At 35.7% G+C, this 14568-nt stretch overlaps 1 protein-coding gene across 2 annotated transcripts in view; it reads right to left on the minus strand.

Moving 5' to 3' along the window:
* Window positions 1–298: 298 nt before the first annotated feature.
* Window positions 299–14568, minus strand: part of mmd (disintegrin and metalloproteinase domain-containing protein mind-meld) — a 101706-nt gene continuing 87436 nt past the window's right edge. For both annotated transcript variants that reach the window (XM_089866936.1, XM_089866935.1), the window contains exons 17-27: window positions 14300–14395; window positions 14024–14219; window positions 13848–13956; window positions 13624–13743; window positions 13472–13550; window positions 13301–13396; window positions 12705–12885; window positions 11522–11624; window positions 10013–10168; window positions 7849–9156; window positions 299–2938 (exon numbers count right to left, since the gene is read on the minus strand). In XM_089866936.1, the coding sequence (XP_089723062.1) occupies window positions 2920–2938; window positions 7849–9156; window positions 10013–10168; window positions 11522–11624; window positions 12705–12885; window positions 13301–13396; window positions 13472–13550; window positions 13624–13743; window positions 13848–13956; window positions 14024–14219; window positions 14300–14395 (2463 nt within the window). In that variant the 3' untranslated portion in view covers window positions 299–2919. The remainder of the gene's footprint in view (window positions 2939–7848; window positions 9157–10012; window positions 10169–11521; window positions 11625–12704; window positions 12886–13300; window positions 13397–13471; window positions 13551–13623; window positions 13744–13847; window positions 13957–14023; window positions 14220–14299; window positions 14396–14568) is intronic.

Here is a 14568-nt window from a genome sequence, read left to right on the forward strand (position 1 = left end):
CAGTCAAATCATTCAAATCATCAAAATCGATAGTGATTTCAAATCTCGTACGCTCTGATGCGTAATGACGGTCCCCTCGGCCACGGCCTACTGTACTCAAGTGGCTCCATGCTGTGATCTCATTGGACATCTACTTTTTCTCCTTTCTTATTGGTCAACAAGAGATTCCCGCCTTATTTGAACCATGATTCAAACTCCTAAAGGCACGTGGGTGAATCTTCCCGCCTTCCAAAATCAGCCTAGGCTTAATAAAAAAGATGTTATTTCAGCCTGACTAGGACTTTTTAATTAAAATCTCTTTAGGATTTACAAGGCGAGGCAGTCTTTATTTCGAAAAGATATACAAACTCTGATGAAACTCTGCGCATCACCATTAATTTTAATCGAGATTTTTAATAATTAGTATTTTAGGGTTTACATTATTATTATGGGAGGCACTAATTACCCACTAATATTTAGTATAAACTATGGAATATTCATACTCAAATTAATATTTTGCGCCTAAAGGTTTAATTAGTAATTTTAGCTGTTTAATAATGAGTTTTGTTTTTTTTTTTGTTCTGCAGCCATTAAAAACTAAAAACTAAAATTGCCTGTGTGAAAAAAAAAATGGATTGCTTATTAATTTTAACCTATGTCAGCTCTTTCTATATATTATATTAACAATCTGAAAAGTCTAGCTTCAAATTTTAATTTCCCTTAATTTGTTTATAATTAGTTAATTACCAATAGATTTTAAACCAACTATTTTTACGTCTTTTAAATGCTCTAGCAATCTTCAAACGTTCAAAGATCATAGGGAGAGGGCGTTTGTCAGGGAGGGAAAGAACATCCGACGTCATTTTATACCTCTACTTAGGGGAGCGTTTGTAGGCGCGATACTGAAATTCCCCCGTTAGGGGGATGGAATCGAGGTAAGAGATATAAGCCTATGACGTGGCAAGAATGGGTTTGCCCTCTCCCTATTGTTTAATAACTGCTTGTATTATTAATAAGTAATTTTTTTAATTTTCTTTCCCATATCTTAAATGATTTTTTAAACTTAGCTAATTTAGAGCTTTAATTACTTCCTGTAACTTTAAATTTGAATATTTTTTCTCTAATTCATAAACCTTTGAGCAAAAATTTACCAATGTTCATTTAATTAAAACTTGGTTTAGGTTAGTTATTGTTTTATTTTTTTTTTGTTAATTAATATGAATTTTTTAAACTTTTTCTGTTAAATTTTTCTTTTTCACAACAAGCCAACTTTGTTTTATAGGGATCAGTTTAAATTTTACAATACTTTTATGGCAATTTTAGGGTTTTTAATTTAACATTTATAATTTAATCCTTTCACTGGATTTTTTTTATACAATCTTGGAAAAATAAAAAATTAGGAGATCGATCATTACGAGAGTTACACGTCGTCAAAAATTTAGTGTAAAAATGAAATATATTAAAGATTTGGGCTATATTATATATTTTACCTTACGTATACTTTGGAATTTGTTTAGTGGTGGTGTTCTTCTTGAATACGAATAAAAGTGCAATTTTGTTAATGTTTTTTTTTAAAATAATACTTTGCTTGGTAACATCAGAATTTGTACTTTCCATTTTGGTATATTTTTTATCTAATTAAAGATGAAAAGATATACTTAATAACATAAGTGACATGACCTTCCATAAGTGTCGCTTATTAATTTGAGTTAAATTATCCTTTACGAAGTAAAGTTTTAAGTAAGCTGGCTTAAAGGGAGGGTGAAGTGGAAAATCAAGTGATTTTTTATTGATTCTTATTCTAGTTATAGTCCATGAAATAACACCGAATGATTTGAAATTCAAATTAGGTTGAGATTTTAAGGATAATTTGAAATAAGCCCCTCCGACCAATCACGTAACGCCCTGCCTTTTTATTAACAAAATTCTCGTGGCACGCTCCGTGTCGAATGAAATTTATCGCGAGATTTGATAAAATTTGCGCGCGATGTGACAATCGTGGCGCGAGACATGGAGCGTGCCACGAGAATTTTGTTAACAGGAAGGCCGGGCGTTACGCGATTGGTAGAAGGTCCTAATTTAAAATCACCCTTAAAATCTAAGCCTAATTTGAATTTTAAAATCATTCGGAGGTATTTCCCGGATGTTTCACTATGCATACTGGTCTTATAATTAGTAGAAGAAGAATCGATAAAAATCACTTGATTTTTCACTTCACCCTACCTTTAAAAGAGAAATTGGAATTACGCTTAGAAGTATTTGGAATTTAAGCTTATACATTGGGGGAGTAATTTATAAAAAGGTCTATAGGAATTGGGCTAAGAAAAAAGTTTGAATACAGGCTTTTTGTTATTGTTTTAAAAATTCCTTTTTAAGACCAAATGTCACAGACGTCACATCTCTGGGAAGTTATATGCATGCCACTTATGTTCACATACAACATATCAAATAAATTAACCAAAAATAAAAAATCACGTAAACCAAATATTAAAACCTGTAAATATTTTGGTTCGGTTTGTTACTATTTGTTGTGGAGATTCTTTTATTATTTTCAAACATTTTTTTTTCCCTTTTTTTTTAGACACAAGATTTATTTTAATTTTTTTTTATCAAGCTAAATACTAAGACATGAATTAAATGTCTGTTTTTATATACCTAAATTGGATTCTTTTTTAATTTTAATTATTTTTTTCTTTTTGGCAACCAATTTTCATTAAATACTTTTTAAGTATTACCTCTTTCAAATATCTCAATTCATTTTCGGATAAATTCAAATTCCTTTTTTTTGGGATATTTGTGAAAACTTTTCTTTTTTATAATTTGAAGGGTCTAAAAATTGTTCTTTTTCCTATTGTTTGAAATCGGTCTCGTAGACTTCGAGAGACAAAAGTTGTGTGTGGATCTTGTTTAAAGCACCTCCAAAGGGATATATTTTGATCGCTAATAGTAGTGTCCACTCCTGAAAGTTGAGAGACAATAATACCGTTTTTATGCAATAAAAAGGTATGTAATTAAAAAAAAACTATGTTATAAAAATCCCAAATTCCCCGCCAAAGCTAAATGAAAACCAAAATTCATAAATAAAAGGAATGGTGGCACAACGTCAAGTAATTTCATTTTAGAAGCAGGAATAGAGAACGGTTAGTATTTGCTTCAGTCCGACTCATAGCCCAGTATAGAGCCCCTCCCTTCAACACGTAACGAAAATTTTAAATTGTCTTATTGGCTCGTTCAAACTACGTTTTGATGACGTTGCTGACGGGAACGGCGAAAAATACGTAATTCCTTTGTACCTCTGTCGATATGACCCACCTCTTCTTTCATACCCCCCCGGCCCAGCGAAGGGGGTCGTGAACTTTGACGCGCGCCCAATATACCATGTTCTCTATTCCTACTTCTAAAATTACATGAAGCCCTGTTAAATGATACAGTTATTTTGGAAGTTTTTAGCAAAATCTAGTTATATCATAAGTTTATGAGATTTGTTGATTAAGTATGACAGACTACAAACTTACTGAGAGCTAATTCGAGCCTTTAACTTAGAGGAAACATTGATTCTGGAGTAAATTAGTTGGGGGCCATCTGTACCAGTTTAAAAATTCAGCATGCTTAAGCTTTTCATGCTTGGGCAGCAATGAGTGAATAATATTGGCACGTGTAAATGATAGTTATTTTACTTATAACCAGGTGGCACCTAAAGCTTATGCCCAACCAAAAACCGGGGGGGGGGTACTATGTGTAAATTTTACGTATACGCATGGGAAGGGTTCTATTGTGTTATAGTGCTATAAAGTTTGCAACTCCAGTATCAAGCTTGGCTGCACGTAGTTGGCCATTTCACCTGTTATTCATTCGGTAGTATAAACCTTTGTAAGCGCCTCACCAGAATTCGCTCTATGACATTTTATGAAGATTTCAAATAAGTCACTGCACGACTAGCTCTCAGCTAGCAGTGTCATACTTATGGAAAACATTGACTTATGTATAAAACGATCTTAGTAAATTATAATAATTTTCAGAGCTGTGCTAATTAGCTGACTACTAATTGAATTAGAATTAGCAATTAGGTAAATATTTATGAACTAATTAATTAGCCAATTAGCAATTAGACTGAGAAACTAATTAAATTCAATTAGAAATTAGCCATTTATTTATCAATCTAATTAATTAGAATTACTAATTTCTAATTAATTACTTGTCTAATTAAGGAAAAAATGAAACCATAGGTAAACAAAAAGTTTAAAAGTGCCCATGTATTTAGTATTTTGGTAATGCAAAGTTTAATGTTTAAATGGCATTGAAAAACGGGTATGGAAGCCGTGAATTATTAACGAAAAATGAGACAAGCCTCGAGCCTTCCGTCATGTTAAAATTTGTTTCATTTCTTCATTTTCTTGCCACAGTTCCTATAATGGACTTTGAGTAGTAAATCCATGGGCACTGCTATTAATTCGAGAAGGAAAAACAGTCGAAATATCGAAATAGGACAGTTACGATTTAAGAAATTTCTACTATTATTCTCTCATGTTTTGAGGAGCTGAAATATTTAGAGTAGCACTAAGGTTTCCTCATCGATATAATAAGGCCGTTTTCATATTCAAATAGATGAATCAAGAGTAAATTCCTTGATTTTTAGTTTCTACTAAATTAAAAGATTAATTGAGAATCCAATTGGCTAATTAGATAATCCTAAATCTAATTAAATTTTAATTAGATAATTACCTTTCCTATTCATATTAATTAATTAGAATTACTTCTCAATTAGCACTAAGGTAATTAAAATTCAATTACCATTTTCAATTGGTAAATGTTGCTAATTAATTAGAAATTCAATTAGCTAACTAATTAATTAGCACAGCTCTGATAATTTTTGGCCAAGTTTAAGTATAGTTTTAGCAGAAGTAAAATGAGACTAGAAATAAAGAGCTCTAGCATTGGTAGTAGATCCTGGCACTAGTGAACAAATTTGAGGATTTTATGCCGGTTCCATCGCGCCTACACTAGAGAGAAAAAAATTGGTCGAGTTCCAAAAACATTTTCTACTTCCTTCCCCTCAACCTTAAGCCGCAGAACACGGACGCGGTTCCTTGAATCTAGTTCGGCCGTCTACCGCCACGAGCGTCTCACGTTTTGGCGGGGAAAATTCAGAAACCGCTACCAGAGGGCCAACTGTTGGTGTGTTATCAAGAATATTCACTTTCGACCAGTGAAGAATTTGGTTAGCTCGATACTGCTAGTATCATCTTACTTCTGGTTTTAGTATTTTTTTACTTCAGAAACGTTGTGCCACTAAACATTGAGAACAATATAGTGAAATGCAAAAAGTTTCTATCACTGCCTCGTTTTGTAAGATTCGAATTTTGAAACTTTTTATTATTTTTTTTTTCATCTCATTTTTACGCCAAAAAATAAAATTCAACCACATATTCCAAAACGTAAACACAGGCTCACAAATTGAAAATAAAGTTTTAGCTTAAAACTAGTTACAATAAAGATACAAAACATATTACATCTAATTTTGTCTGACTGTATATATATAGCTAAAATAAAAATTAAAAATTGTAAAAAATATAATATATAGCCAATAATTCTTCGATTAAAAGTGCAACAAAGATATTTCTGGGAGTAAAGTACGAAAAGTAAATTTTTGAATTTTATATATAAGTCAGTTAGTTTTCAATTCCAACATCGTTTTACAATAAATTTACAATACTATTATTAATATTAAAATTAGTAATTTTTTTTTTTTTCAAATTATGGCCTGTATTTTAAATACTTTACTCCTATAAATTTCTATTAGCCTATATTTAGAATAGATATTTTCAATTTTGCTATAATCGTACACTATTACTACCATCTAATTAGAAATGTAATCAATACTAATGTATTTATATCCAATAACTTTCCAATATTGTACGGGGAGCGGTGAAAATTTGAACTTGCTTTGTTTTTCGTTTTAAACGAAATAATTAAGTTTAACCAAGAAATTATAGAGGTGATACAGGGAATTATTAGCGTGACGTTGCAGAAGCTTGTATCAAATCCCTTTATGGAACTATCTCAGTCGTGACGTCAGTACCTAGGTAAAACGTCACGGGCTTAGCTTTGGCAGTGGGCGGTTGTTTGGTACATACACTTTGGTTTTATGGGCAAATATATAGCATGGGTGACGTTACACCATGGAAGAAGGGTGTAATGGAATGGTGAGGTGAATAGGCAGACGGCTACGCGAAATGTAGGGTCACGTGGGAAAACTCTCCTCTCCTCTCGGCACTAGCTGTAACTCGATTACTGCTCTGCGCAATATTGGCGCGCAAGCAGAGATAGGGATACACTGTTTATATCCGCTCTCTACCGCCTCTACTACTGCGCAGAAGCTTTCAACGTTGGTGATAAACTCGGGAAGGAGGGGGTGAAAAGGGGGAAGTTACGATTTTTCAACGCGCTCTCTTTAACACTATAGGACCCTTCCATACACCCTTCTTCTTCCATGGTTACACTAAAGCTTCTGAGATATCTCTATTGACAATCCGTTTTTGCTATTGACGAAGTTTCATCCCGTGGAGACGAAGATATAACCAGAAAGAGCCGTCGAGAAGGGGGAATCAGTGAATTTCCCAACCTACAAATCTCTATCGACGGCCCTGGACATTACGATTTCCCAATTGTCACTTCTATATTTTCAAGGTTTAACATAAAGGAAATATCACTTATCGCGAAGTTTGAATTTTGGAAGAACAATTTTTGTGAGGTCAATATCGTCTATCAATACTTGTCAATAAATCTCGTTAAGAATATATTGGTTTAGAAATTTTTGGTAAGTAACATTTCCTTTAACAATTTTGGTACAAAACGATCTACCAAGAAGGTATTTGCATTTCCCTTAGCAAAGAAGTTTAAGAATGTGCATCGCAATGTCTGTGTTCCATTTTCAAGACGTCAGAGGTCACGGCTAAGTCTTATTAAATTACAGAATGTCAGAAAGGTCTCATCTTAATTGCTAAGGGAAATATAAAAGCGCAATCTTGGTTCTACAAAAAAATTCAGTCTCCAAAAATTTTAAAACGTTTTAGCCTTTTACAGTACAATTAAAAAGAGATATCAAAAAACGTGATCAATTATAGATTTGTTATAAATAGCTGCCAGGGCTTAATTCCTCGTTGAGTATTTAAACACCATGTTTCTTCCCTATAATTAAATTAAGTTTTTCACACAACCTAACATTTTTGTTTTTCGATCAAACTTTCAAAATGCCAAATTGAAATTGAAATTTTCCAAAAAATCAGCCTTGAAGCTTTCCGATTGAATTTGGACGCTATGTTATTATATTTGTCTGTGGGCTTTTCATTTTGGACCAATGAGTATTATTATTCATCTTAAAAGGTGGTAGGAACGTAAACTATAGACTATTAGAAACTATTCAAAATACTGTTTCAAAAACAAAGCGTAAAAATTTGTTAGCAGTGAATCGTGAACGTAGAAGGCAAACTGACTCTTTTTTTTTGTTATAGCAGTGCCTTACTTTCATACGGTTGTACGTAAATATTAAAAAAAGGCTGTAACCGGACCGGGTTTTACTGTGAATTGATAAATGTGCTTGAACGAATTAAACAACCCTTAAAAGAAAGGTTGTTTAAAAAGCCATGGCTAAAGTGAAAAGTGATATCGGCATCGGGCTTTTTGTAAGGTTACAAAACAAAACACCAGATATACGGTAGAAAAAATATATAATTACAAACGTAAAATAATATAAATAAGTATATCCGTCTAAAATAATTAAAATTGAAATTAAAAGAGAATAATAATAAAAAAATAAAAATATGACTAGTAATATAAGTATAATAACAGCAAGCGACGAAATAGAATTACACTTTATATTCTGGAAACTTCTTCTTGACTTTCCGTTTAGCCCCAGACGGAGTTTGAGATCCGGGCGGAGGTGGCAAGCCGGAAGGTGGCGGCGGCAATACCGGCGGCTGTTGTTGCTGCATGTACGACTGGGACTGGAGGGAGCTGATACCCATTCGGGAGCTCAACATGGCGGCCGCGGAAGGGGCTGGCGGCATGGGCATGGCGGAATTCTCGTCGCACGAGTTAGTGTAAGACTCTTCGGAAGGAGGGCTCGGAAAATAATCGCAAGAGTCCCTTTTCAGAGTCTTTTCTTGCTGTTGCTTCGTGTTGAGATTGCGGTCGTAGCTGTAATCGCGTTTGACCGTGGGCAAAGCTTCTTCGCTGGCACTGCGCATCATTTGATGCGTCGAGTAGGCACTACCCTCCCCTTCGTCATCGGCAGATCCGTTGGAGTCGTCGTCCTGGTCGTCGTCATCATCTTCTTGATAGCGGCTGGCCGCGAACGACAGATTACTCGGAGGGGTGCCTCCCCCTCCACCGCCGCCAACGGACGACATCATGGAACCAGGGACACCAACGCCGCCGGAAGACAGCATGGGACGACCCGCTCTATGTCCGGATAATAGATAGAGTAACCCGGGCTCCTGCTGACTTTCGGTACCGCTGGCGCTATCCGGACGATCCAACATTCGATAATGGCGGTCGGATTCCGGTTCGCTGAGCCTCATGTCGTCGGAGCCGGCGGGACTGACGTGTTCGCCGGGTTGTTGTTCCAGCTGCCTAAGTAAGTCCTCTAAATTCCTAAAGCGTATAGGACCACATGGAGGTACGGTATCTTCTACTTCGTCCCCGCTACCCATACTACCCAAGTGCTCGGTGCTCGTTTTCATCAGTCCTAAAGTCCCGTAATCGGGGAGCTCTTCGAAGGCTCGCGCTTTTTCGAGAGACGATGAAGGGCTGACCCTGGTCGGTTCTAAAGGCCGGTGAGAAGAAGCCGAATGTAGGGCTTCGAGAATTTCCTCGTGATATCCGTTTAAACTTTTTAGCGTACGTTCGACGTCGGTTAAGGTATCTTCCCCCCCTCCTCCCCCCGAATTGACGTTGTCGGACTGCGAGCCCGCGTCCTGGTTATCGGATTGCGACGCTTCGTCGCTCCATTTATCCTTGTGCTTTAGTATGCCCCTTTCGGGGATCTTGGAGAGGTTGTTCGGTGATAGTTCTATGAAGGTTGATGTTTCGTCAGTCATGTCGTGATCCTCGCCTTCCGAGGCTGAAGTATCTTTCATTTGAAGCTGCTGCCGTTTCATTTCTTGCAGTTTATCTTCCCTGGGAAAACGGCAAATTAATATGGGTAGATTCGTACACCACCCGCGAGATGCAATGAAAAGGAAGAAAGAAAGAATATAGACAAGTCGTGTACTTTCGCGTACGATTAGTAATCATTTCCTTAATTTAATTCCGACAACGCAACAATGTTTCACAGCGAAGAATATTACTCTTTCAACAAACGATAAACTTATATAAAAAAAAGTATAACCTCCATTACAGAAAAGCCCAAATACTTCTTTCAAATCATTAAACTGAATTATAGAATCTTTATTTTAAAGGGAGAAAGAAAGAGAAGAAAGATGGTGCATTTTTGTTTCACACAGTGAGAAAAACTACTACAATTATAGGAAAGAGGAACGGCAAGAACTTTGAGAAAAAAGGTACACTCGGAAACTCTTTCTTTTCAAAGTTAAAAACAGTTTAAATGAAGATACAGCCAATCAACTTCAACACTATCTGTAGGAATATTTTTCCCGAGTAAAACATGGCGTATAAGTTAAAATTCTCATTCTAAAATGTAGAGCCGATTCCAATGGGCGTATACACCCTTACCAGCCTAGTTCTAACGTAAAGTTAAGTTTTTATAATCAAGGCACAGTTCAATTTAAACTGCTTTAAAAAGGAGCACAAAGTGATATATATATATATATATATATATATAGGGAGCTAACAACTGGCTGGGGGGAAGAGATAATCTGACGTCACGCAGCCCCTCTCTGGTTGGCATTTTTGCGTGTAGAATACTGTTTCCAACCGTTGGGGGGGATGAAACTCCAGTAAGAGATAGAAGGGTGTGAGGTTTCAGGGTCAGAACTGTTAGCTCCCTATAGAGCTCGTTGATATAAAGACTTACCTATAGGAGGGCATGCTACCGAAGGTTATAATCCGGTTGATGTTTTCCTGGGAAGACTCATCCTCTTTCTTTCCGCCTGGCTGAGGAGGCAACATTTTACGATTCATACTCTTCTTAAAATGCGGTGGTTCGGGTTTTGGTAGGGTGCTTTTCCGTCTGCCAGGCCACGCGAGGAGAAAAAGTTTAAACAAAAAAAGATTCGTAAGAACAAAAATCGCCGATGATTAAAATCAAAATTGGGCCGTAAAGAAAAAAGCCAGCCTTATCATTTTGCAGCGCTAAACACTATTAGCTATGTTGTTTCGTTTATTATTATTATTATTATTATTATTATTATTATTAAATGAAAAGAATTATTTCAAAACTGCGTGCGCCCTTACGTAAAAAAGCTTATGCCCAAAGCTTTTAAAAATAAGTTAACACCAGTCTCAATCGGAAAACAAGCTAATAATGTTTATTGCCGGCAAATTACACAATAGTGTCGGCCTACAGACAATTTAGATATTATATATTATTTTTTTTATAGATATATATATAGATATATAAATTTTTAAATAGAGAAAATCTCATTAAATATTTTAAACTCTTTTACATTATTAATTAATTAATTGGATTAATATTTTCTTTTTAAACTTAAAAACCTTCAAGGGGAAAATTTAATTTTGTTCAAACAGCTCATTTTAAATTTTTTAAATATTAACCTTTTTTAAACTTTAATTAAGACATTAACATTATAATCTAAATACGAATATTCCTGTATATATTTTAAATTTGGAAGCGTGTTCTTGGGCTAAATATAGTTATATTGTATTATTAATTATGTATATTTTAACTTTTTATTAATTAATCCGAGCACGGATTGCAAAGATTTGTGTTAATCCGCGGTGTGCGGTCAAAATTTTCCTTTTTGAGTAAAGAGACTTAACTATAGATTAAGATATCTGAAATTAGCTAGCGTTACCAGTAATGTTACAATTACAAGTAACCCATTGGAACTACTTTTTCAGTTCCGGCAGCCATTTTACTATTGTGAAAAAAGTACGTTATCTACCCAAGACACTGATTAAGTTAATTAATATTCTTTTCAACTTCAAGTCGAGTTTAAGTTAATACTGTTAATTAATTACGTCTATACTATTATATATATTTACAGAATCAATCTGAAATATAATTAACGCTTCTTATAATCTTTACCGCATTTAAACTCCGCTATATATATCTTATAAAATACTCGAAGAGCCGCTTTTCTTTTGTTTAATTCTGGTTAAGTATTAGGTAGGTATTAATTAAGTTATATCTTCTTTAAACCATTAGTCTAGCTATAATTATTAGCTAGTGTTTTTAGACTTTCGTAATTATCGCAATGAAGTTGTGTTTGTTTGTTCTTTTATGTTGTTTTTCGAAGGTGGTATATTTGTATTCGGTTTCATATTATTATTTTTCGATCTGATAGCCTAAATACACGGAGAAATGGGAGGCAAGCAAAGCCAAAAATGTGTTTTGTTTCACCTGTAGCATGTGGCCAACAGAGCAAAGAAGATAAACACACCACCAACAACTGACACCAGAACTATCACTAAGGAAGATGCGCTAAGGGAGTCTTTCTTGCCCACTAAAAATACAAAAAATAATAACAATGTGAAAAAGCAAAATAAATTTGGTTAAAATACAACAATGGAAAAGCTCATCGTGTTTATTTTTAAATATAATCATAAGAAAAATAGTGTTTAGCACAATATAAGTTAGACTTTCGCTATAAGAGTTATTTAAACTCTGTTTGATTGATGTCATCATAAGTTTATAAGATATGTGCATGGATAAAGAATGCGCGTGCGGAAATTTGTTTTCACTCTACAGGATAGGCAACTCCCTATCTCGGGCGACAGCTTACTCTGTATATACTCTGTTACAACATCGGTTGTCAGCACGCGCAAAGCTAGGTTTCTATGTAATCTAGCCTTGGGCGTGCTGACAAGAGACAAAAAACTTCAGGATCTTCAGGATTTAAAATCGTTTAAAATATCCTGAAGTTTTTTGTCTCTTGTCAGCACGCGCAAGGCTAGATCACATAGAGACCTAGCTTTACGCGTGCTGACATTCGATGTTGTAACAGAGTATATACAGAATAAGCTGTCGTTCGAGATAGGGAGTTGCCGATACTATAGCGTGAAAACAAATTTCCGCACGCGCATTCTTTATCCATGATATGTGCATTCCATAAGTATCACACTTCCTATACTTCGTAAGTTCGTAATGCTAGAGACTTACAGCTCGAGCCAGTTCGAGAACGACTAGCGAGAATTGACTACACTCTGTTAATATTGTAGTCCATCTTCCTATTTAGTCTGCATTACTAAGCCTTTGAAAGCACCTCACCAGGTGTCGCTTTACGAGAATCTATGATCTACGTCACTTCATGACAAGCTCCCAGTAACCAGTGACAAACTTACGGAATGTATCTTATGAACCTATTATGTCATCAGCAATTTATTCATAAACGCTGAGTCAGAGTATGACGAGCGACCAGTTAGGCCTGTTTTCTTTTATACTTTAAAATTCCTGAAGTATTCTTCACGATCCATACTAAAACCTTCCTTCAGGGTTATGCATCAAACCTGATCTAACTTATTATTTTTCTTATGATACTATGAATGTAAAACTCTTACGTTTAAAGCTTATAATGGCCACTTACCATAAGAAGTAGTTTTCGTGGTATTTTTTTTCCAATCAGAGACTGTTTCGGACGACACGGATGCTTGAGTCGTGTGAGCCCCAGGTAGATGCGGCCTCTCTCCCAAATCATTGACACGCTGACTGCAATCGATCGAGGTCCAACCTTCGTCGCAAAAGCATGTGTTCATGTTGGAACACACCTGAAAAGTATTATTCTACGTTAGTGCCCAAGAAAAAACACTTAAAGGCCGGGAAACGGCGAGAAGGGTTCTTGTCAAACTGAAAACCGTGCATCGAACTAACAATGGGCGACCGTGCTTTAAATTTTTTAGGGGTTCTTGTCAAACTGAAAGCCGTGCAAAGCGGTTCTTGTCAAACTGAAGATAAACAATGGACAGTCTCTTAAATGGGGGATGCAAAGAGTCGGGGAAACAAAATTTAAGAGACTGTCCATTGTTTATCTTCAGTTTGACAAGAACCGCTTTGCACGGCTTTCAGTTTGACGAGAACCCCTAAAAAGTTTGTGAAGCACGGTCGCCCATTGTTAGTTCGATGCACGGTTTTCAGTTCGACAAGAACTCTTCTAATCTAAAAATTTATTCGAAAGACACTTACTCCATGTCCGGAGCACGCGAGAGCGACGTTATTGGTTGGACAATCTCCTGGTTCTATGTAGAGATCGATGCTGACACAAGTTTGATTTACACAGATCTAGGATTAAACCCGCGCATGATATTTCAGATATTTGCAATTTAAATTCTGTCGTTTAAAATTACGGAAACTTACCTTACTATCCGCGCATTTTGTCCCATCTCTGATCAAACCCATATCTGGAATTTCAGGACTAATAGTACCACTGGCAACTCTATCAAAAACACGGGTAATTAACCAAAGATAAATTAATTAGTAATTTTATTTATTAAACTGAACATTCTTACTTGCACTCATATTTGGTTCCTCCAATTGAAACGATGGTTCTAGCGTACTGTTTACCCATGCCTTTTACCCACGGGGTTTGGCGCCCATGTTGGCATTGAAGAGTACCGCAGAGTACGTTTCTATCAAATACCCTCGTTAATCCCCGTATAAAAATCACCCGCAAACCCCAAAACCCAACAACGCAATTTCATACTAATAATATTAAATTAACAATTGAACTCACTCCTCTTGACATTTTAAATAGCCTCCTTTGCCGTCAGAACCGCAGTTACCATTCAGACTTCCCTGTGTATTAAATTGCTGGAAACATTCCAGCTCAGAAGACCGTGCGCCTATTGGTGTAGGCGAGATTCCCGAGTTCAAAAAGAGACTGGTTATAACAGTTATGAAAACACCTACCCCATCCCCAGATGTTGTCGCACTGTTCATCTATAGTAGGGCAAGTCCCATGATAACAGACTCCTAAACCTTTTTTGCAGTCGTTGCCGTTCTTTTTGTACAAATCATGCGGACACTGTCCTATTCTGCCGTCGCAATATTCGGGAATATCGCATTCGTTTTCGGCAGCGCGACATAAATGTCCTTGGGCCATGAGCTAACATTAACATAACAAATGTTAATGTTATGCATCGGAGGCAGTGCGCGTAATAAATACTGATGTAATTAAAGAATTACTTTGCAATTATGACAACACGGTCCTGCTGAACACTCTGACTCCACCCTTAATTTACAAGTAATAGGATCGCAACATGGATCAGTTTTCATACATTCCTTAAACCGGGGAAAAAAGAAAATTAGAAGTTGATTGTGATCAAAATTAACCACTTGGAAATGTTCAAAATTCTCTTCTTTAAAAATATAACATGACTGATAGTTATCGAATCAAAATACATATAAGAATTACTGAGTAAGAAATCGAAATTTGAAATTTTTAATCAAATAGA

This window comes from Phalangium opilio, unplaced genomic scaffold (assembly GCF_054372755.1).
Source record: "Phalangium opilio isolate 3A_F unplaced genomic scaffold, DU_Popi_V2 ptg000017l_1, whole genome shotgun sequence".
Taxonomy (NCBI): Eukaryota; Metazoa; Arthropoda; class Arachnida; order Opiliones; family Phalangiidae; genus Phalangium; species Phalangium opilio.